This window comes from Acanthopagrus latus, chromosome 10, assembly GCF_904848185.1.
Source record: "Acanthopagrus latus isolate v.2019 chromosome 10, fAcaLat1.1, whole genome shotgun sequence".
In the NCBI taxonomy this organism is placed as follows: Eukaryota; Metazoa; Chordata; class Actinopteri; order Spariformes; family Sparidae; genus Acanthopagrus; species Acanthopagrus latus.
This window is the reverse complement of record NC_051048.1, coordinates 18499974-18521924: the sequence shown is the minus strand read 5'-3', so window position 1 is coordinate 18521924 and position 21951 is coordinate 18499974. Positions and strand designations below refer to the sequence as shown.

At 42.4% G+C, this 21951-nt stretch overlaps 3 protein-coding genes across 5 annotated transcripts; 1 reads left to right on the top strand and 2 right to left on the bottom strand.

The window, feature by feature from the left end:
• Positions 1–103: 103 nt before the first annotated feature.
• On the bottom strand, positions 104–5388 carry mfsd8 (major facilitator superfamily domain containing 8). Its single transcript, XM_037112007.1, has 12 exons — positions 4982–5388; positions 4667–4749; positions 4294–4337; positions 3782–4022; positions 3557–3670; positions 3289–3433; positions 3063–3121; positions 2221–2329; positions 1955–2089; positions 1767–1870; positions 1338–1564; positions 104–1252 (listed from the first exon to the last, which is right to left on the bottom strand). Exons 1-12 carry the CDS (start codon positions 5038–5040, stop codon positions 1046–1048), a joined length of 1527 nt encoding a protein of 508 aa, XP_036967902.1. The 5' UTR covers positions 5041–5388; the 3' UTR covers positions 104–1045.
• Positions 5389–6622: 1234 nt separating this feature from the next.
• On the top strand, positions 6623–12004 carry LOC119027117 (butyrophilin subfamily 1 member A1-like). The gene is made up of 9 exons (XM_037112006.1): positions 6623–6835; positions 6990–7055; positions 7814–8182; positions 8282–8566; positions 8658–8750; positions 8987–9043; positions 9342–9365; positions 9455–9511; positions 9631–12004. Exons 1-9 carry the CDS (start codon positions 6778–6780, stop codon positions 10221–10223), a joined length of 1602 nt encoding a protein of 533 aa, XP_036967901.1. The 5' UTR covers positions 6623–6777; the 3' UTR covers positions 10224–12004.
• A 390-nt stretch (positions 12005–12394) lies between these two features.
• On the bottom strand, positions 12395–20591 carry LOC119027116. Of its 3 annotated transcripts, XM_037112003.1 has the most exons (9): positions 19772–20309; positions 19594–19641; positions 18531–18640; positions 18263–18347; positions 17979–18174; positions 16229–17310; positions 15314–16104; positions 13750–13953; positions 12395–13669 (listed from the first exon to the last, which is right to left on the bottom strand). In XM_037112003.1, the coding sequence occupies exons 3-9, from the start codon at positions 18553–18555 to the stop codon at positions 13425–13427; spliced, it is 2628 nt and encodes an 875-aa protein (XP_036967898.1). In that variant the 5' UTR covers positions 18556–18640; positions 19594–19641; positions 19772–20309; the 3' UTR covers positions 12395–13424. The 3 variants fall into 3 exon arrangements, with proteins under 3 accessions (XP_036967898.1, XP_036967897.1, XP_036967900.1); XM_037112002.1 differs by lacking the exons at positions 19594–19641; positions 19772–20309 and adding an exon at positions 20436–20591; XM_037112005.1 differs by lacking the exon at positions 19594–19641.
• Between the last annotated feature and the right edge of the window lie 1360 nt (positions 20592–21951).

The following is a 21951-nucleotide window of genomic DNA, read 5'->3' as shown; positions in this document are numbered from 1 at the left end:
GGTGTATTGTTTCGCATAGTGCACATAAGGGATGAGAAAGCCTTTTCTGACACAATGATTTATCAACCCTGATTAAGACAAATATAAAGCGAGATTGAGAATGTAACCTCACATTAATTCTTTAATGTGTCACTCATAAGCATCCACACATTCACACATCAGACACAACCTGTCGTTTTAAACAACCAGAAGTGGGGTCGGTGTCAGAAAGAGGAAAGATATTACATCATATCATTATATTCCTTCAGAGGAAAACCCCTGAATGTGAAAACGTAAATCATCTAAACCCCAAATGCAGTGTTTGCGTCTCTCACACAAGCCACATTTCTTGCACGACATCAATCATCGAATATACAAAACAAACCTCAAAATGTTCCATCTGTAAATAACGCTCAGGGAATGTCACATCTAATCAAGCATAATTAAGCCCTCACCACATATTTATGTCAGTAAAAATTAAATATAAAACAATCTGATAAAACTTATTTTCAAGTGATGGTAGCTCTTAAGCATCCATGTGCCCACATATTTCATAAACTAAAGTTACAATCTAATGCAGAGACATTCTGATAACATTCTCAGATCTTACGATAGTTTTGTAAAAGTAGTCAGTGTTTGAAAACATGTTACAATTAATTTATCTTAGAGAGCAATGGTGTGGTTACATAAAACTTGAGCTTTCAGTAACAAATATTAAGTAACTCTTTGATTTAAAACAATAATCAGTTTGATATCATGGACTCCCCTCATCCAAGGCAATGTCATGTCAGATTATAAAAAGGCGTCACATGGCTTCTTCCACGAGTGCGTTAAAGTGCAGCTCCCTATTAACTGGCGGTGCAGCCATGAGAAATAGTCCAGCCTTATCTCTTCGACTTCGAGTTTAAAGGTCAACCCTGAGTCACAAAATCTCAAGGCTTATTATCAGTTACCATATTTTAAAGTACGTAACATCAACAGAGTATTTCAGCCTGGACTTTGGCTTAAAGTCTTTGAGAACAAGTAGGAAACTGCCATCAGTCTTTTCAGCAAGGGACTTCACTTGTTACTCTGCAGCTCTTCCGTGTCGTACAGAAAAGGCGATGAGTCTGTGGTACAGAGAGACGAGGAGGATGATGGCCCCTACCACCATACCACAGATGAGGCTGAAGGCCCAGCGGGGTCCCAGGACAGTGTAGATCTGGGAGACAAAGACTGGGCCTAATGTCCGCGCCCCACTCCCTGAGGCTGTCAACCAGCCCATGTACACACCCTGCAGAGAGTCAACAGGTTTTTGAGAAGTGGTTTAAAGCACTATAATCACTGCTGTTTTAAAAATAACACTACGGTCTTCATACCTGAGGTTTGGGTCCAAGGATCTTGGAATACAGTGTGTAGGACATCACGTTGCAGGCTGGGTATCCCACCCCAATGAGGAAGTCTGATGAGATGTACTGTGCCAGGTAGATGGCAGGAGTATACTGGCACCATGTCTGGTCATACGGGCAGCCCGTTGGCTCCAAAGAGCTGTTGGAAGCTATCGTGGCTTCAGAAATGTGACTGACCAAAGAGTTGTTCTTGAGATCTGTATTTTGAAAAGAAAAGCAGAACATGTGCACCTAAGTTCTCTGCCAGACTGATGTTACTCTCAGCTGTACTCTTGCAGCCCAAAGAAACTCTGTTAGAAATCTCAAGCATCACACCAACAAGAATCCCAAAAAATGGATCTTTCAAAACAAGAAAAGCAGAAAAGGCCAAATAATTTGTACAATTAAAACAGTGCACACCTGCCCACTGGATCTTCGGGTAATGATTTCCCCATGGAAGCAGAATAAAGAAGCCAACAAATATAATGGCCAAGCCTGCAAGCAGCACAGGACGATCCCCGACTCTGGAGAGAAACTCTTATTTAACCAAATTTATTTAAGCTGAAATATACTTTTGATGTAATCCATACTTGCATGAGGGAGGGCACCTTTTAGAGGCAACTTTTACAATCACAAACACCAATATGGATTCAAATCCAATGCAGCAGATGATGATGCCATTGTAGAGCACAGCTTCTTTCCTTGTCCAAGCAAACATGTCCATGGACAGAGGGGTGGCAATTCTGATAAAAAGTACAAAAATGTGCAGTGTCAGGTTTGTTAAACCTTGATAATGAAGACACAGAGATAAAGTATTGTGATGTCTGGGATATATCTAATTGGATTCCTCAGTAGTGTGGAATGAAATACATACGTCTCAAAGACAGCGAAGATGAACATGACGATGAAGAAGAGGGCGTTGGAAGTCAGGACCGCTACCTGATCGATGGCCTCCTCAGTTTCTTCACTAATGTCAACTCTATCTATGGGAAAGGGAAGAAGACAGTAAAAGCTTGAGTCTCGCTTGGACGATATTCTTACCAATATTCTGCAATGGAAACTAAATTCTTATATTTAATTTCTTATTTGATGATTATTCTCAGTGGTATAGCGGTCGTGGCTTGAACGAGGCTGCATTGTGTCATGATCTCCACTGCACTGAACAAAAAACACACCATAACACATAACTTGCTGTGCTTTATCCTTCATTGGGAAAGGGTACAATCATCATTTATTCCAATTCAATTGACCATGCAGTTGTGAGGGATATTTCTGGGCTCCAGTTTTGATTGACTGTAATGGAAGAATGACACGCACATGGACACACTAACCTACGACTCTATTCCACCATAGTTTCAGACGCTGGCAACTAAATACTTCTGATATTAAAAATAACCATGTAACATTGTCGCTGGCCTCCATGCTACTTTTTGTTGTTCCCTGTTTTCCGGTGTGTTTGTAACACTAAACCTAAACAGCACAAAATAAACAGCAGGCAAACTCGTCTACCTACGTCTGCTATTGTTAGTGGGTCTGCCAACATTAAAAGAATCCCATATGAAGTGCTAATTTTGGTGTAAAATTATATCATTTTCACTTCTGTACATCACATTCTACAGCGTGTGCAGCCCACTTCTTCTCTGTTTGTTCACTACATCACTAACTGTTCAATCAATCAGTCAATCCTAAGAAAAGGAAGTAAGACAGAAGAAATACCTTCTGAAGTGTAGTTGATGGCTCGAAGAAGTCTTCCATGGTCATCAACACGATGCTCTCTGTTGACAAGAATCACAGCAGATGTCTTTTTAAAATTAAAATAGCATTGAGAAACCTAATTCTGTACATACATTGATGTAACCGCAACAAGGATCTTAACTGTATGTCCCACAATCTGCAGAAAAACAAGGAGGCAAATTGTACATACATGAGTTGAACGCCTCACCTGAGCACCAAAAGAACCAGCAGGATGTTGATGATACCAAAAGCTGCAGCCAGGAAGGCAGGAGCAGTGTACATGTTGAGCTGCAGGTCCAAGATATCAATGGTGACACCTTTCTCTCCGATGAATGACAGGAATGCCTGCAGCGCTACCATAGACAAGGATATGCACATTTTAAACAAACACACACACACAACATTTTTCTTGTTGTTTCTCCTAATTTACATACTGTACACTTATCACAATATTAACAATATGTAGCCAGCTCTACCTGGTCCTAGGATAAAACCTAGGGCCTGACAGGCACTCATGTTCGCCATGGCACTGGTCCTCTCCTTCAGTGACGTGGCCCCAGCAACATAAGACCGAACCACAGCAACATTACCTGCCGTGAAAAGACCACTGTAAGGAATCATGTGACATGAATCACATAATTTGTGTCACACACATTAAAGGGTAATGACAGTTATTTGATCTTCCGACTCTCACAAATCACCTGCTCCAAAGCCCACAAAGGCTCTGGACATGAGCATGTGGACCTTGTTATTGGTACTGGGCAGGTATGCGTATGCATAGTAGATATTGGCTGACAGGTTGATGAGGATGGAGCACACCAGTGGCTCCCTGCGTGGCCGGTAGTTGGACCACAGGCCAAAAATGGGTGAGGCAATCATCTGACCGAGACTGTAGGCTGCCACCACCCACCCCAGGAAGCTGGCATTGGCACTGTCATCAATCTACGAGAGACATAACCAACACAGACACGTTACTCAACTTTGAGAGTCTCATTATTGATGCTCGCAGGTACATTTGACACATGTCCAGAATGTGCCTTTGTATACTGAATTGCTTTACTACTCCGTTTGACTATTGCACAGGGCAAGAAAAGCATCATTAGCATCCTCTTTCACTTCCAGTTTAGCCTGCAAAGTTGGCCTTGATAATTATTACTGACATTAGCAGTGGAAGTCAACCATCTTTACGAAAACAATGGTAAGCCATACATACCCTCTGTAAGTAGGGCCAGAGTGATGTGATGACAATTGTGAAACCTGCAAGGAAACGTAACACACAGATGCTGAATATTGTTTTATCATATTAAACACATATCATATTAAACACAACCAGGACAAACACTTAGATGCACCTTAGATAACAAATTTGGTTCTGTATGAATCTCTACCAGATGAGGATTCCTCATTTTGCTTTTTAAAGATGTATTTTGAGTCACAAAACACATTCTACTGGCACTGATCCAGTGTTTCCATCAAACTATAGACAGATTCATTTCTCTTTTCTGTTGAAACTCTGATGAAGTGTCTCTGTAACAAGCTTTCTACATTAATCAAATAAAAGAGTTCAAACTGATGGGCATCCTCACCTACACTGCTGAGGAACATGGTGAAGTACATGACTCTGATAGACCTCCACCTACTCTTGTAGTCTTCATCCTGAGAGTCATCACTGTGGTGTAAACGGGCAGGATGATAAGAAAGTGCAGGTGATTTGAAGTTACTGATACAGGCGTGTACACACAACATACAAAAGCAACCCCATGTCACCCCAAAGGTTAACATAATGCATGGCTCACATACAGTTCAGGCTAGTTGTAGTCCTGAAAGCACCGACTGTTTACCCCACCTGAGGTCACAGTGGCTCATGTGTCAAGTCAGTGGCCATTGAACTCTGCACTCACCTGCTTGCATCATCACCGAGCAGCGGAGCTGTTTCGTCAGAGTCAACAAGTTGAGACATTTTCGCTTAAAAACAACAACTGCGACCCCGCAAAATTAAGTCGAACTTCTAAGATGTCAAATAGAGGCGCCAAGTCTCCATGTAGCCGAGGGTCAGTGAACTACACAGCTAACGCTAACTGCGAGTCTTCCGAAAAGCGTTGGAGAGCTAGCTTTAGTGTCAGCTAACGTTAGCAACTCAAACTAGCGCTGTACATTCTTGCAAATACGCTAAAGTAACTACATCCACACATCGTGTTCGGTGGAGTGTGTCGTAAAATCACAAAAGACGCCACTTAAAAGCCAACAAACTGGACTATGAGACCAGCGACAGCGACACTTTACTACAATGTGAAGTGAAGCAGAGCTAAACAAACATTTCCGGCTCAGCTTTTCAAAATAATGTAAATGTGACGTACATAACGCTTATTTTGTGATCGTTTTCACAGTAGATTGTTCATAACTTGACCAAATAATCCAAATCATTTTATACTATTTGAATAGCGAGCAGTTTTAAGACATACCCTTTCATTTGTCAACCTTGACCAGCTATACGCATTTATTTTGAAGCTGCAATCTCATGACGTGCATACCTTTTCCGGTATCCAGTTTAACTTGACGCAGTGCTCTCACGTGAGAAATGACCAACCACATAAACACAGCCGTCCTTCATCTGCACATCTGTCACAGCTGTGTTTAACATCTTACCTCCACTGTTTCAGCACAAACATATAAACCTGGGTCAGCTACAGTCTAATATTATGTCTGGTATTAAAAACAGGTGTTGAATACATTCATGAGAGTGTTTGAGAACTGAGTACATTTTTAATAAGAAAAAAGACGCACATAAAATAAAATATGTGCCCCTCAAACTTCCATTCAGTCAGTGTCCACGCAGTGCAGCATGACAGGAGAGAATACTGTTCTTACATTTCCCCCACAAATAAAATATAATTTTACATTTGTTTTCCACTCTATAAAAGTGTGCGTGACCTTCAAATATTACTGAACTGGGCTCTTCATATTTCAAATGTGCTTTAAATCTATTCTGTAATATACTGATCAAATATTGCTCAGAAGTGTCTTTGTGTGTCTGAACCATATACAGAGAGGTCTGTGATCATTAAATCAATTCATTAGATTTTGACAAATTTAGAGGAAACACTAGATTTAGTCGAGTATTAGACAAAGTTGTGATTCATCCCGAGAGGAACATTAACACTCTTAGCTCACTAGATTAGTTCACTTAGTTAACTTCCACTCTCTATACGTTCATATTATTACTTCACTGTTTATCCATTTAAAATAGTTACATATAGAAAGCTTTGGTGCGACAGTCTCTCAGATATTTCCATATGGAGCACATATTATTCTAGTCCCTTCAGTATAATGGGATTTAATATTAGCTTTACCTAACAACAACAAGAGTGTGTTCATGTAGAAAATGCATTGTGGTGCTTATGGTATTTCGTTTGAGCTTGTCAGATAGGCTAAACGTTTTATTCATGTAGTGTTGGTATATTAAACTTTAAATATTCACTGACACCCCCCGCCCACCCGGTGTGGTCACGCACGCGCCCTTCAGAAGTGAAAGTGAAAGTAAGTCTTCCACTCATGACGACGTCTTTTCACACGCAGAGATTTTGTTTCTCCAATCCAAGAAGAAATTACACCTTTGATCCGAAACTGACTTCAAATCTAAATATAAATCTGAATCACGTCGTCGTCTCTGTCTCTCAGGACTGAAGCTCGCAGCTGCATGAGATATTTCACCCGGATACTCAGAACAATGGGGGGGAAGACGATGAATCGACCGGGTACTTTCACTCGCTTTTGTTGTATTGTTATTGTTGTTAGAGCTGTGATGATTGAAGGTCTGGAGACTAGTTTGCTCTGAGTATGGTTGTTGTAACGTTAATAGCTCCAGGGTTCAGGCTGTGACTCACTGTATGTCACCGTCTCATATTACAGGTTGTGTCCTGATGTGGCCGAGCCTCATGGCTGCTGTCTTTATATCAGTGTGTGCTGCAGCCCCTGGTGAGTCCCTGTCTTCTCTCTGTGCATCTTCATATCATCCTCATGCTAGTATTAACCGTGTATTCTTCTTCTTTTTTATCTTATTGGAGTCATTCACTGTTTATTATTGCTTTATGTACTTAACTTTTTTCAGAAAAAACACATTAAGCCTTATCTGCACTGATCCACTTCATGTTCTCACTAAACAAAGCATGATTTATCATCAGTTATAAATATTAGAACCCAAACAATGCTCAATTTTTGGGAACGATACTGATATTAGGCTATGGTGCATATGACTCTAATAGATTTATATTTATAGAGGATTTTAATAATTATATATTACCCCAAGCATATAAGTTTAGGTTTATATATTGATGTGTATAAGTCAAAAGCCAGATCTCAGTCCCAAATACTCACAAATCACAACAACCTTGCCAGTTAACCTGCTCATGTTATTTCATGAGGCAGAAGTAGTAATACCAATAGTCCAGGTTGGAGGGTAGTTTGGGTGGTTCACAAGTGTCAATATTGATAATATAATGTTGTGCAAGAAATGCAATTTACGTAGATACCCCAAACAGAAGGTGGGTAAGTGATGTGATGGGACACAGGGTAGTTATCTGAAAGAATAATCTTTTCCTACTGCTAACTGAGTAGCAGTAGTAGTATAGGTGTCTAAACCCTAACTAAGTTGTTGTAGGTGTTTCACATTTTAGAAAAAAAAAATGCTAATAACATAAACTTGCTGAACAACATTCATGTTGACTGTCTCACAGTTTCAGAAAGCTTTGTGGTCATGGTGAAGCCCGTTGTCTCAGTGCAGCGCGGCCATGCAACCACATTACCATGCTGGCTCAATCCATCACAAAGTGCGGAGGGTGTGGAGGTACGCTGGTACCGCAGCAATGGCTTTCATTCTCCAGTCATGCTTTACCGGGCCAAAAAGTTTGAGAATGCATCCCAGGAAGCTTCCTATGCGGGCCGAGTCTCGTTTGGCTCAAAGGATACAGCATCTGGGGGGCTGATGGCCGGCGATGTGAGCCTGAAGCTGGTGGATGTCACACTAAAGGATGCTGGAGAATACATTTGTTACGTGAGCAGTGATCGGAATCATGACAGTGCAACTGTCCGTCTTGATGTGACACGTGAGTATCATGAAAGTGGAGAAAACAATGAAAAACAAAGTAGTCTCTTCACCTTAATATATGATGTCCTTTGCGTTCCTCCTCCAACCCCCATCCTAGAGACGGGAACCCCTCTGCTCCTGTCAGCAGTGTGGAAAGAAGACAACCTGGTGAATGTGAGCTGTGAGTCTGGAGGCTGGCATCCAGCGCCTAGTCTTCATTGGTCAGACCAGAAGCAGAATCTGACCCATAAAAGTCTCAAGCACAGTGAAGAGTCTACTGGTCTTCTGTCAGTCCACAGCTGGCTTCTGGTCTCCAGCCCCTCTGTGGTTTCCTGCTCAGTAGGTGTCCCTGGTGAGGAGACAAAGGAGGCGAACATACTCTTGGATAACACTCCTCAACCCAGTAAGAGAAGCATTCGCATGCATACATGAGATCAGTTTTCTTATTCTATTTCAGTGAGAACACTCAAAATGATCAGATTTCTTTTATTTAGACTCCAGATCCTCAGTAGCTGGATGGGTGCTTTTCGCTCTCCTTCTCATAGCCCTGTTAGCTGTACTTGGAGCGCTGTACTACAAAAAGAGAGGTACACGTATGATTATATTTACATAACTGTTATGTGTTTTTTTAATCCTAAATTCCAAATAAGTAATTTTGCTAATTTAATAAAATGATTTTCATTGATCTGCTTGGGTGAACTGATTTAACTCAGTGGTAAAAAAAAAAAAAAAGAAAAAAGAAAAAAAGGAAATAGAAAAGAGTACTAAATCTATGTCTGTGTCTAACTTAAGTCCAAACCTTAAATTGTTTTATATGTTTTAGTGAAGAGAGCCAAATCAAAAGGTGAACGTGCTCAGCACAGTGAAGGTGACGATGGGGGTAAGAAGGACCACAGTCTCACATTTAACACATAATTATTATTCTTACAAAACATTCATGTGAGAGTTTGAAATTAATAATATTTACATTTATACACCAGGATTTTAGTGTCACATTTGAGCTTGTAACGTTTCTGTAGAGGACACCAGGATAGCATCTTACTTCAGACCTGAACCGCTTGCAGTTGTTTTTTTCTTTTTAATTTTTGAAAGCTCTAGAGACAGTAGAACATTTCTATCATTGGCCTGTAAAAGAATACAAACTATGGATTCACTGTTTTTGTTTTTCTTCCCACCAGAGAATCAGAGGCTTTTATCAAACGGTAAGAAGTCAGGAGTCTGTCACCTGTAATTAAGTGACTGTCACATAATTCCGTTGGTATACAATCTGTTCTTTACTTATTCTCTACAGAACCGATCAGAGAAGCGATCCAGCCAACAGATCTCTCAATATTTCAGAAGCATTATGGTAATCACTTAAGAATGTATTATGAATGACAGGAATTTACTTCCATATGTTGCCTTCCTAACTTTTTTGATTTCATCCTAAGATTTTGTTCTTTGTTTTATGTTTTTTTTTTCCGACAGTGAATGTGACGCTTATTGAGACAGAAAATAAGTCTCTCACAATCAAGAACCTTAAACTGAGAGACGCCCCTGTGCATTCACCTGTGCATTCACCTGAGGGACACAAGGTCACCTGTCGCACAGCTATCAGAGGAAAACTTGAAAAGTCCTCTGGACAGCACTACTGGGAGGTTTCTTTGGGGAACGAAAAAGCAGGCTTCAAACAGTCCTGGTGGTTAGGAGTTACAAGCACAACTGAAATCCCTCAGGATGTAGATTTTTCTCCAACAGCATCTAATGGCTACTGGTTTCTGTCCTCCTCTCCTGAAGGTGCAGGTTGCCTCCATTTTAGCACTGAACCCAAAGTTTCACTGCTTGTCTCCTCCAGACCGCAGACAGTTGGTGTGTATTTGGATGAGGACAGTGGAGAGCTTTCCTTTTATGATGTGGAACAGAGGAGTCTCATTGGATCTTTAACAGCAACATTCACAGGTGAAGTTTTTCCATTTTTCAATCCTGGTATGGGTGACACTGCACCTATGGAGATATTACATCACAGCACAGAACAGGATCAGTCTAATGGCATGGGGAAGTCTGTTGATACAGACAAATGAATCTTAATATTTTAAGTGAGCTTGTAGTGACATGAGATTTTCACAGTACAGTAACCCTCAGAAAATACTATGGTTAAACAATTATTATTATTATTATTATTATTATTATTATTGTTATTGTGCCGCATTACAAGTCGTCCGGGCGAAATACCGTGCTTTGAGCTGGCAAAATTAAACGATTCCTCGAGGCAGAGAAAATTCCTCGATCATTTTGTGTAATCAAATTATTCGAATTATTCGAGTAATCGTTTCAGCCCTAGTGACAAGCCGCTTTTTCACCTCAAAAGAGAAAGAGGAGAAGAAACCCAATTTAAGTTTCAGTTCTTTCACAAGATTGTCAATATGGGGCTTGAAAGTGAGGGAGTCATCAAGCAAGACATCAAGGTATTTGTACATATGAACCACTATGACAATTCCCTCAAGAGTGGACACTGTGGGGACAGTTCGAGGTAATTTCTTAGTGACTGTGGATCGATTGGAGGCATTGTAAGTTGAGACTGTTTCATAATCAGTTAAAAGCTCCTTGTAGTAAGTGTCCGGAAGAATTCACTCCTACAGATATATATGTGTGTGTGTGTGTTTGTGTGTGTATGATCATTGTCAATTTTGTGACCCGCAGCGAACCGAAAGTAACAAGTGTTGTAAGAAACTCTGCACTGTAAACCAATCCTGTTTTGAGGGAAAAGAGGTTGAAATGAATAAAATGAATTAATGTATAACTGCAATCATTAATTTATAGTTTTGTTCACTCAAGGATTCTCCAACACTTTTATATAAATCATGTTAAATTTCATGTTTGTTTTTTTTGTTTTTTTTTACTGTTTGTAGTTTGTGACGTTAAGATAAAGTGCTGTTAAACAGTTTGACAAAACACTTGGGAAATATGCTTATTCGCTCTCTGGCAGAGAGTCACACTACATGATACCACTCACACATCTGTGTGGCTGCAGTTAGATTAGTTTAGCTTAAAGAGTGAGAAAGGGTAAAACAGTTAACCTTGCTTATTGGTTATTTTTGTCGACAGCCAACTGTCATTCAACCAATTCGGATTTTGTGCAGTGAAGCAGTCTTTGTGCTAAGCTAAGCTAACCGCCTTGTGGCTGATGCTTCATAGTTAACCACAGAGATGTCAATCGCAGCGGATTTCCCAAAACTGTGGCGCCTTGATAACCTTGTGGTTACATATAACATATACACTGCTTGTAACATCTCTTGTTGACTTTGAGTCCTTTGTTGCATTTCCTGTGTGTTTGTCTGTGTGACCATTAGTATCAGTGATGATAGTTCTGTCTTTGTGTATTGTATTGTATAAGCATTGTCATCTTTTAACATGAACATTTGAAGTGGATTTTGCTGTTTGCAACAGTGATCAGCGTTTCCTTATCTGTCACAGTTTTTTGTTATCTGTAAGATGTATTGCAAGTGTTTTTTTAAATTTTTTTTATATGTGCAGCCACAATAACACTGCCTGTAACCATGATGTTACAGAAGTGCTTGTTTAGGCTCCAAACAGTGAGAGACTTCTACTACTGTCATGTTCAAAACTTGTTTTTGAAATTGGCCCTGCATAAGGCTGACAGTGGGTAGACTTGATCTTATTCAGGACACTCAAAGACCTATATATAAACCATATATTTAAACCATATATAAACCCTCTCTTCTTAAATTGTTTTCGTGGCTCTGTGTGAAATATAAAATCGACTTTCCCACTTTCTAAATAGTATGCTATTTCAGTTTTCTTCTTTCTTCAATAAATTGTGTATATATCTTTCAACTGCCATGTTAACCATCTCTCCTCTTTATGTAACTCAATGACTTAAGGTACAAAATGACCAGCAACTACAGTATTTAGAAATTGACTCTCTTGTGCAAATGCATGCAATAAACTTGACATCTAGATGGGGCAGCTCTACTATTAAGGCCAGTTGATGAGCGGTGTCTGAATTCCAGCTCACCTTTTATATTTTGTTAAGTAGTATGACACTGGTATTTCAATTCCTGTTAGTAATTAGATGGATTCTCAAATGATAGGTAAATAAATAAAAGTCAGCTTTTTGAATAAACTCGACCAAGATGGGATCCTGCATTTATTTGCATTTCTTTGTTCTTTGTGTCACTCTGCGTCCACGATGTAAAACTCACTTTACAGTCCAGTTTAAGAAAACACAGCAAAATGTCATACACTTTAATAAGTACAGGTAGTATTTACAGTATATACATCATAACACAATACTAACTTTGTCATCACTACTGTATACTTCTCACAGATTAGGAAGTATTTACATTGCAAATAAGACCATATGTAATAAACTTTTTTTTTTAATTCTGATACGCAATAAATTCAAGTAGGCGTGCCTTGATACATAATAGTCTGACTATGATCATGGTATAAGGGATATGCAAGAACCACTTCACAGGTGCATCATGGTCCAACACTGAGAATACTGTTTAATAAACTCGTCAGTTGGGGGGGGAATGGGTTGGGGGTATAATGCCAGTCAATATCAAACACAAACTATACAAGTTCATACATGTCTTAGTCCTGAAGACAAATTCGATCAGTTTTTTTTAAAGATGAGAACCATTGGTTTCTTCTCCAAAGCTTTACACATTCATGTTTGGTCATCAGCCTTCAATGGAAGTAAACACTAGACCAAGGGTCATTTGTTGTAGCATGTCCTGGTGGCCTAAAGTGCATACTGCCACTTCCTAGATTGCAAATCACTCCAGGAACATTTGTTGACTTTGTTATACATCACCTTCCCTCTGCTTTACCTCCTCTCCCCTGTCATCTATCTAATAAAATAAAAAGATGACACAAAAATGTATCTTAAAAAACAAAAAAAAACAAACAAACAAACAAACAAAAAGAAGCATTCACTGTGTCTGAACTTATATTCACACTTTGAGATCGTTTTGTCCAACCGCTTAAAAAAACATCTGGAATACAGACACTGGCTATCCCAAACACTGAGTATGAAAGATTTTTAACTGGATCTTATTTTGATTACACTTCTCACTCATGATGATACCTAACATCAGGTACTGCTTCCATGAAAGAACAGAAAAAGAGAAGCTGCACACCACCATGGCCCAATACTTTTTCCCTTCATTATGATTGCTGGTGGTTTATACATTATGGTATGTGTCCTCTGCCACGTCTGTTTTTTTAAATTTTTTTTTTTAAATTTTTTTTATGCCCTAGCAGACTGAGGCAGCACTTTCCCTCCTCCCCTGCTTTTTCAGCAGCTGGATACGGTTGTGGACATAAAACTTGATGGCCCTCCAGTCTCGCTGGTTGCTCACCAGCAGAGGGCAGAGTTCGAGGCAGCGCTCGCAGTCAGCCTTCGCAGGGACTCGCAGCTCCATGAGGTTTCTCTTTAGGTGAGTCTCCACTGCTACACGCTCCGCCTCCGACCAGGGACGCTTCAGCACTCCGCGCTTCCCTGTGGGGTAGAGAAGAAAGTGTAAATAAAAGGAAATGTGTAAGCTCAGATTCATACGGATGTGGCAGGTAGCTGGTTACCTGATTTTGGTGGAATACATCTCCTCTTATGAACATTGGGTATTGATGGGCTGACTGGAGCAGGAGCAGGTGCTCTCCGCTTCCGTGGCGGTCGTCCTGGTCCTTTCTTCTTCACCATCACCTCAGCTTTCTCTTTAACTTCCTCCTTTTCTTCCTCGACCTCCGAATCTTCTGAAAAGGAGTCTGCCGAATTGCCAGACATTACTGTAGGGCAGAGATAACGCAGGCAATTAACCCAAGTTAAATGACAAAACAAACACCATAACATGTTATGTACTGTTGCTCGATAAATGTCTTCATAAACTTCATAAACCAACAATCTTTCTGGCAGATTCATCATGAAAAACTAAGATTTTACAAGATATCAGAAACTACCATACAATACTCAGGAAACAAATACAGGGTAGGATATCAACAGAGTAGCCCCTAACTGTGCTGCCAACTGCTGCTGCTGTTAGCTCAGCTAAAGGTCCAGACTGGGAGTTCAGAGCAACAGGAAAGTGTTGGTGTGCACATTGCCGATATGTGTATTGCATCTTAAATCAGGTCCAAGATACAGAATATATGATCTGTTCTGAAATAACTCTCCCTTCTGTGTGAAGAGTTAGATGAAAAGACTCTCCTGGATATTACCAGGAAGCAGCTCACAGCTCGCCCTCTGAGCGAGGGAAAAATAAATAAATAAATAGTAAATAAACTGGTGCCCTCTCTCCACATACATGTGGTGCCTTTTTTTATTTTTTTCCCCCCATACCCCTCAAACATCCTCAGTCCGCCACTGTGAGGGACACATTACATCTTGTTAATTTACAAAAACCAAGAGTTAAGAGGACAGATTGTCGTTTTACTGGGGGGATATGTGCCAGACCATTTCTTGGACAGGCACAGTAATTTAATGGCGTCTTCACTGGTTACCTGGCAACCTCATAATGACAACCATCACGGGACAGCAGTACTCTAGGCCAAGAAATTATATAGCACACAACCCCACATAAAGTCCTAAACAAGGGTCAGTTCACCAAAATCCAAACATTCTCACAAACATAAAGTCATTTTCCTACCTAACCCTGGTATCCAGCAATAGAGATAATTGTGGTTTATTATCAAAAGAGGTTTTGAGATATCCACTACTGTGACTTCTGTTTTCTAAACAGAAAAATTCAACAGCTTGAGCAAACTGGGGATAATCCAGAAGCCTTGCCGTGAACATTTAAATTATTTCTACCATCAGTAAAGCTGTTTTTAATTAGTGGATTATTGAATCAAATTTTATTTAGCACATTGTTTTATTTTTTGACCCCTTTAAAGTAATTTAAAAGGGCTGACATTTCTCCTAGAGTCTAAAACACATAATTGGTACCACTTTAAAATAGATGTGTTTTCCAATGAAATGAAAACAAAGAGTGTGTTGGCAAACAGATGCTGGGAGCCAAAGCTTGAAAAGGCTCTTAGAAGCAGAGGCTGCCTTGAACTGAATTCTACATGCCTGAAATACCTGCTCCTGGGCCCAGCAGCTTCAACATTTCTTACAGTAGACGGTAAAATACATGATGTAACTCCTCACCATCCAACTCGAGGCAGATGTGCTGCAGGCTCATCCCTCGGAAAAGCACGCCCTCCCTCTCTCCATAAAGAACAACACGACCCACACGACCCATCAGTGCTGGATCCCGTAGAATTGCGGAGCAGTTCTGGGTCACATGATACTCCCGTTCCAGGAAGTCCTCCAGCCGTTTGGTAGCCCCACCCTGGGTCTCACCCTCCTCCAACAGTAGCAGCTGTGTAAGTATCGCTACCTGCCGCCGAACACGTGTTGCTGTCAGTGCTCCAGGGTTTTTAGCCCCGCTGGTTCGTGCCAGGTTTCTAAGAAGGTCTGTGCCTCGGAGTGGGGTGGCAGGAGAGTGGTAGGGCCGAGAGAAGATGTAGGGGCTCTCTGGGTCCACACCCACATTGGGGCTGGTTTGAAGGAGCAGGTCCAGGCAAGACTCACAGTGTGGTGGGAAAATAAGCGGCTGGACGCGACCACGCTTGCCCAGAACACCAGCCCGCGGGAGGTGAGAGAGGACCTGGCGCTCAAAGGGAGACAGAAGGGCTTCCATGCCAGATGGGGGGCTGTTGCTAACGCTGGCCTGGGGGGTGATACGGTTGCGGTAGTCCTGGATAGTGAGTTTGGCCACCTCACATTCCCGGTGGCGATTGTAGAGGATGAGCAGGGAGAGACTGGAGTGGCAGAGCAGGCGCCAGGCCTCGGCAGAGTGGGGAGAACGGGTTAGAGAGAGGAATGAGGAGTGCTGCTGGCGGCGGAGGTAGAGGACCAAACAGGAGAGGGAAGAGAGCAGCGGGGAAATGTGATGTCTGGTAGAAACCAAGGGGAGAGAGGAAAAGAGCAGTTGAAATCACAACACATCACCAATGAATTTGTACTTGATAATACATGTGTTTCAGAGATTACAGTATAAAGACAATAATCCAACCCCACCTTACAATCTCTCCATTCTTCTCCTCGGGTGCATCTTCTTCTCCTTCTCCACTCAGCTCTAGATCTTCATCTGGATCTACGTCTGGCTCTGGAGTAGGAGGTGGGACAAGCTCCTCTTGACTTCTTGAGCTCTCCACCTCCACCTTTTGCTGCTCTTCATGCTTTTCTTTCTTCATCCTCCGACCCCTTCTAGGTGGAGTTGGAGGAGGCGGTGACGGACTCTTAACTCGTGACACCATCGGGGGTGTGGGGCGTTTTGTGGCGGGCAGTGGTAAACTAGGCCCCTTCTTAGTGGCTACAGGCTGTGTGGAAGCAGGCGGTGAAAGTGAGAGGGAGAACGAGACGCCACCTGTGCTTGAGCGAGTAGCTGGCGATTCCCTCTCCCTGGAGAAGAGAGAGGGTGGAGCGGCGTTGGAGGCTGAAGGCTGAGGGACAGCAAAGGAATGGCTGTGAGGGGCGGAGGTGGAGGAGGACGACGACGGGGAGGGGTGAGGGTGTGCGGCGCTACCATTTGAAGGGTTTTGCGTGTGCAGGTGTGCCAGCTCCATGGCAGTTCTGACCTCTGGCTGGTTGGCGTGGTGCTTCTCCAGGTGGCGCGCCAGAGAGCGATAGTGGCGGCCGCAGTATGGGCAGTGCTGCCGCCGGCTCACTGTGGTGCCGCTTGAGCTGCCAATGTTTATGTTAATGTTGTTGTTGATGTTGGTGGTCGGCGGTGCCAAGGAGCTGACTGAGGACTGGGACTGGGATCTGGCTGGGGATGCGACGGGTGCAGGGCGGGTAAAAGATGAGCAGGGACGCCCCGGTCCTCTGGTGGAGGTGGGTGCGGTCTTCTTCTTTGAGTTCACCACAGCGGGCAGCTTGCGCTTCTTACGGCGTCGTAGCATTCGACCCCTTATCTCCTCAATCTCCTCTTCTTCGTCATCGTCGTCATCATCATCGTCCTCCTCTTCTTCATCCTCTTCACGATCCGAGTCACTGGGCTCAGAGTGCGTGAGTGGGGAGGATGAGGGAGATAGTGACCACGAGGGGGTAAGGTAATCAGAAACTGAGAGGGAAAGGGGGTGGGGGCCAGCCTCTTCCTCCTAGTTTTAGACAAATTTCAAATTAAAACAAACTATGCTGACTCACCATGAATCTATTTCAACAGTTTCTACATTCTTGTCGCTTGTCATTGATTTTCATCTTTTTGTTATTTTCAACAAATGTCATACAAAAAATGATCAAAAGAAAAACAACTGCTGACTTTTTCTCAAGCAGAAATTGCTGGGTCCAACTTCTTAAATGCGCATTTAGATGGGCATTTTTCATCACATCTTGTCATTTTAAAGACTAAATGATTCATCACTACAACAATCTGCATATTGAGTGATAACAAAAATTAGAGTGTATCATTTTTTTCAGCCCGTTTTGCTTTAATTTCTGACTTCTTCACCCTGTCCTTGGCTCCCAGCCCAAAACCCATTTATTCATATACAAAGACTGGAAATCTATAACAGCTGGTCACAAATACATAAATGAGGCACCCTGTGGCTCTGGAGCCAAGATGCTGAAGATGGACCACAATGCCCCCAGTGTGAGTCTTGCCAAGGACCTTTGCTACATCTTTCTCTCTGTCTCCCTCCTTCACTGAACTCTCTCGACTATCGTTAATTCTTTTTCCATTGCTCAGAAAAATCTCCCAGAATAATAACAACATGAACAAAAATTTCTTGTTCCCCTAACTCAAGTTATCATGAATTTAGTAGCTCACCATTGCATTCTCGCCCCAGTCCGTCAGGCTGTAGTCCACCGTGATCTCCTCCCCTTTTGCGATGTCTCGGATTGCTATGACAACCAGCCGCACCTGGGTCCCACAGTGGACTTCGCGAATCCGGCAGTTGGGTGGTGGATGGAAGAGCACAGGTCCCCGAACGCCACTCCCTCCTTCCTCCCCCAACTCTGGCACGCTACACCACATAAACGGACATGAGCAATACAGATCCTCAACCTTCAAAAGAATCTGAGCCTAAGAACCGTGGAAAAGGTTCCCCTTACCAGAGCTGAGTGGGGTCAGGCAGGTAGTAGGGACTGCCAGGAGGAGGGAGGCGGTCTTCTGCACCCTCTGGATACTGGCTATCTCCTGGGACACAATGGACTGTTTAAATCAGGCACATCTTAACTGCTACAACACCAAACACAGATGGAAGATGGCTCTCTGTACTACAATACACTGCTAATTACAACATAAGCACCAGGGTGGATTAAAAGAAATAAATAAACAGCAGGTGGCAAAATGTGTGTGAGTGTGTGTGTCTATATATACCAGGGCTGAAGCTGTGTTCAGACATGCTCTCCTCCTCCTCATCTTCTGTTACATACGCTCGGTCACACACCTTCACAGGTGTCCCCTTTCTTTTTCTCCCACACACGCGGCTGTAAAAACAAAACCAGGGCTTCATTTAGCATAAAGATACGTTGCTACAAGGCAGCTCTCCAGACAGACCTCCTGTAAATATGCCAATGGAGGGCAGCCTAAATGAGCCGAGCATGTGATACATGTGGCGAGGAAACATGCAAAAACAGTAAGGCTTTGAAGTTTTTTAACAAGTGATGGCGGCAGCGGGGGTCCTTCCATTTAAGAAAACATTTCTTTGATTTGACAGGCAATCAAAAAGAAACTGGGAAACCTGGAGCTCTGCACAGCCCACATATACAGCTGGCCTGGGTGTAGAGAGTACAGGCCCAAAGACAAAGAAGACACACACACATCCACTGTGTTTGAGTTTTTCATTTCGAGCATTAATCCCATTATAGATAAGGCTGCTGATTAATGTTGCAATCAGTCCAGTCATTGTTTAGCCTCTATGATGGAAAATAGTCTGAAAAATACACATCACACTTTCCTCAAGTCAAAGGAGACATTTTTTGTTTTTGCTTGATCAACAGGACAGAATCCAAAGACATGCCTTTTACAGTAACGTAAAACAGAACTGCTGAAAATAGCAAATACTTGCAGGGCTCCTGACTAATTTTCAAATAATGCAGGTGCACCCAAAAATACAACATTGCCTCTATTACATATTTTTAGCCCAAGTAACTGACAACCACATGGGGGAGGGATCACTACAAAATCAATATTGGAATTTCTTACTCACTAATATCAGTAATGGCACCAGCCCAAACACTGCTTGTAGGATCGGCTCTAACAAAAATAGTCGAACCCTGGACCCCTGATTTGGTGACTTTTCTTGGAAACTGAATTGATTAAATTATCAATTTAATATTGTTGACACCACAATGATTGCAGCCCGAGTGTACCTGGGCAACACCAGACTACATTTTATTACCACCTCAACGCTGATTTAGAGTCCTTGCAGGAAGTGTACCTGGCAATGCAATCCAGGTGTAAATCCGTCTCTGATCTGATGTGGCACCTGGTACAGACACAAGGATTTCATTTATGTCTGTTATCATTAAGCTATCTAAGCCCAATATCAGAGATGGCTCCACCCCTTTATCCAATCCCGTCAGAGTGTATTATTAATGCATTTACAGAAGACTGACCAGCACAATAAAGCGGCCCTGATTCAGCCAGCACGGTGACACTCGACTGTTTTCGGATGCATATCGCTCCTGGTCAGCAACTTTGTTTACTCAAATCCAAACAAGCCACGAGTCCTGATCTGCACCAGCTGAGCAGCCGAGCGGTGTGAACAGCACAATAATAGAAGCATAGCTGCGTTACTGAACATCATGTCCGTGGATCTGCAGCCTCGCATATCTGACATGACGGGGATTATCGATAAGAGGGGCAGATAACTGGCCAGCTAGTCACATAGCTGCTGATTCCTGCTGGGTGCATGCTAACATGAATGCTAAACCACGGCTAGCCTGTTAGCTTCCAGCAGCTAACGTTGAGACTTCTGTCCCGTCAAAACAGCACAAATAAAAACGTCCGGCGGTTAAATGCGAGCCGAGGCGGGCAGCAGGGAGACGAAGCCCCGCGGGGCTCAGCAGCTGCAACCAGAACCAGAACAGAAATCACTTCCCCTGCTCGGTTTTCTGCAGTGTACCGCTGGAGTCATGCACGCGAATAAAGGCTCCTAACGTTAACTAAACAAACGCGCACGCTCGCAGCGCGTGCGTCTCTCGGCATTTTTTCCTCGCAAATCCCCGGTGAAAACCACCCGGCGCCGCCACGAACCGGAGGCCGGCTCGGCTCACTCACCCCCTCGGCGGCGGCGGCTTGCTCCCATCCCCGTCGCTGTCGAGGGTCGGTGGTTCCCGGTAGTCAAAAGGCGACCGTACAGTCTCCGCCATTAGGACTCCCTTCCCTACCTCTCGCGCTCCGGTAGATCGCACAACGCGCATGTGCACAACATCCTTTGGGGGCTCTAATGGTAAAATGGGGTGCACTCACCTCTGAGGAAAATGAAGACCTACAATCTCAGGATTCACATTTAGTGGACGCGCCGATTCAAAATACGGTATTATAGCTGTTCATCAAGGCGTGGCAGTGCAGTCAGACCAGTGGTTTTAAATAAAGTTAGCCAACACAGAGACACCGCTGGGTAAACCTGATGCTCAGTCTGGGCTCCTGGAGACACAGCTGGACATCATACTGAACATCTTTTGATTTGTATTTAATGTTTTTTCTGTATGTGTTGAAAATTGCTGTGTTGGCATTTTCCAGAAGTCCATCACATAAAACCTAAATGCATCTCAAGTAAAAATAAAGAAGTGGACTGGATGATTATTGACAGAATGCACTTTAAGTATCAAAACTAAAAATACATACTCTGCAGAAAAAATCCCTCTGTGTTCAGTAGATTATCATATAACATTATCACACTGTGACATGCTCGAGCAGAATATAACTGTTGTGGCTGGACATGGTGGAGCTAGTTGAGCTGTCACGAGCTTCTTTATTTAGCCCACCGCTAGATAGTTTAATCCAGTGGTTCCCAAACTAAAAAGCCCCCTCTCATAGGGAGTGGCCAAATATGAGGGCTTGTGAGATACAATTGTAAAGAGGGAATTATCAGAAAATGTAATGTTGCAACACAAATGTATATGACTCCATTTGATTAGTTTACAGCAGTATCAGAAACACCAGGGGCCTTAATTAGACACTGCTTTTTTGTAACAGGTCACAAGCCAAAGGGTTTTTAGGGTAAATTCAACAATGTGTTTCATTCTTTTTAAGGTGCTAAATGTTGGAATGTTTTCCAACATATTCAAAAAAATAACTGAAATTATCATCAGAATGTAACAGTATGTAAGTAAGCAAGCATCTATGATTTGTGTTGCAGAGATTTTTCCAATAAAGTTGGCATGCCAAGCAGCTAGCCCGAACACATCCTGTCTTGTGATACCACTCAGAGATCCCAGTCTGAATGGCTAGCTGCATGGCTAACTGAGCTACCTGGCTAATGGCAGCTACAGTTACCAAAGCAGTTATTCTGGTGAAATGCTGCCTGCTCTTTTGTTTTAGAGTGACCATAGACAGGTGGCCAATTCTTGCATAATGCATTTGTAATCTTGTGTTTTTATTCAATGTCTTCATCAGAAACCTACCTAGTTGCTCAATTTAACCAATGAAAATGTCAATTTATTAGTAATTTATTATCAGAATTTTTGCCTGTTATTCTTACCTGCTGTGCATCAACTAATAGACTCTTTGGACTATGCCATGTAATTACCTGGTTGGAAATGGACCAGTTGTCTCTATTTCCATATTGTTA

What these genes read in the sequence shown, in the direction of transcription:
- LOC119027117 (XM_037112006.1), top strand. Translation starts at nt 6,778, where the DNA reads ATGAGATATTTCACCCGGATACTCAGAACAATGGGGGGGAAGACGATG. An exon ending in TGTCCGTCTTGATGTGACAC is followed by an intron (nt 8,183 to 8,281) that starts GTGAGTATCATG and finishes CCCCCATCCTAG; the next exon opens with AGACGGGAACCCCTCTGCTC. An exon ending in AATATTTCAGAAGCATTATG is followed by an intron (nt 9,512 to 9,630) that starts GTAATCACTTAA and finishes TTTTTCCGACAG; the next exon opens with TGAATGTGACGCTTATTGAG.
- LOC119027116 (XM_037112002.1), bottom strand. Translation starts at nt 20,578, where the DNA reads ATGCGCGTTGTGCGATCTACCGGAGCGCGAGAGGTAGGGAAGGGAGTC. An exon ending in TGAACACAGCTTCAGCCCTG is followed by an intron (nt 18,348 to 18,530) that starts GTATATATAGAC and finishes ATTGTGTCCCAG; the next exon opens with GAGATAGCCAGTATCCAGAG. An exon ending in CCTGACCCCACTCAGCTCTG is followed by an intron (nt 18,175 to 18,262) that starts GTAAGGGGAACC and finishes TATGTGGTGTAG; the next exon opens with CGTGCCAGAGTTGGGGGAGG.
- mfsd8 (XM_037112007.1), bottom strand. Translation starts at nt 5,040, where the DNA reads ATGTCTCAACTTGTTGACTCTGACGAAACAGCTCCGCTGCTCGGTGAT. An exon ending in CTCGGTGATGATGCAAGCAG is followed by an intron (nt 4,750 to 4,981) that starts GTGAGTGCAGAG and finishes TTTACACCACAG; the next exon opens with TGATGACTCTCAGGATGAAG. An exon ending in CTTTGTGGGCTTTGGAGCAG is followed by an intron (nt 3,671 to 3,781) that starts GTGATTTGTGAG and finishes TTTTCACGGCAG; the next exon opens with GTAATGTTGCTGTGGTTCGG.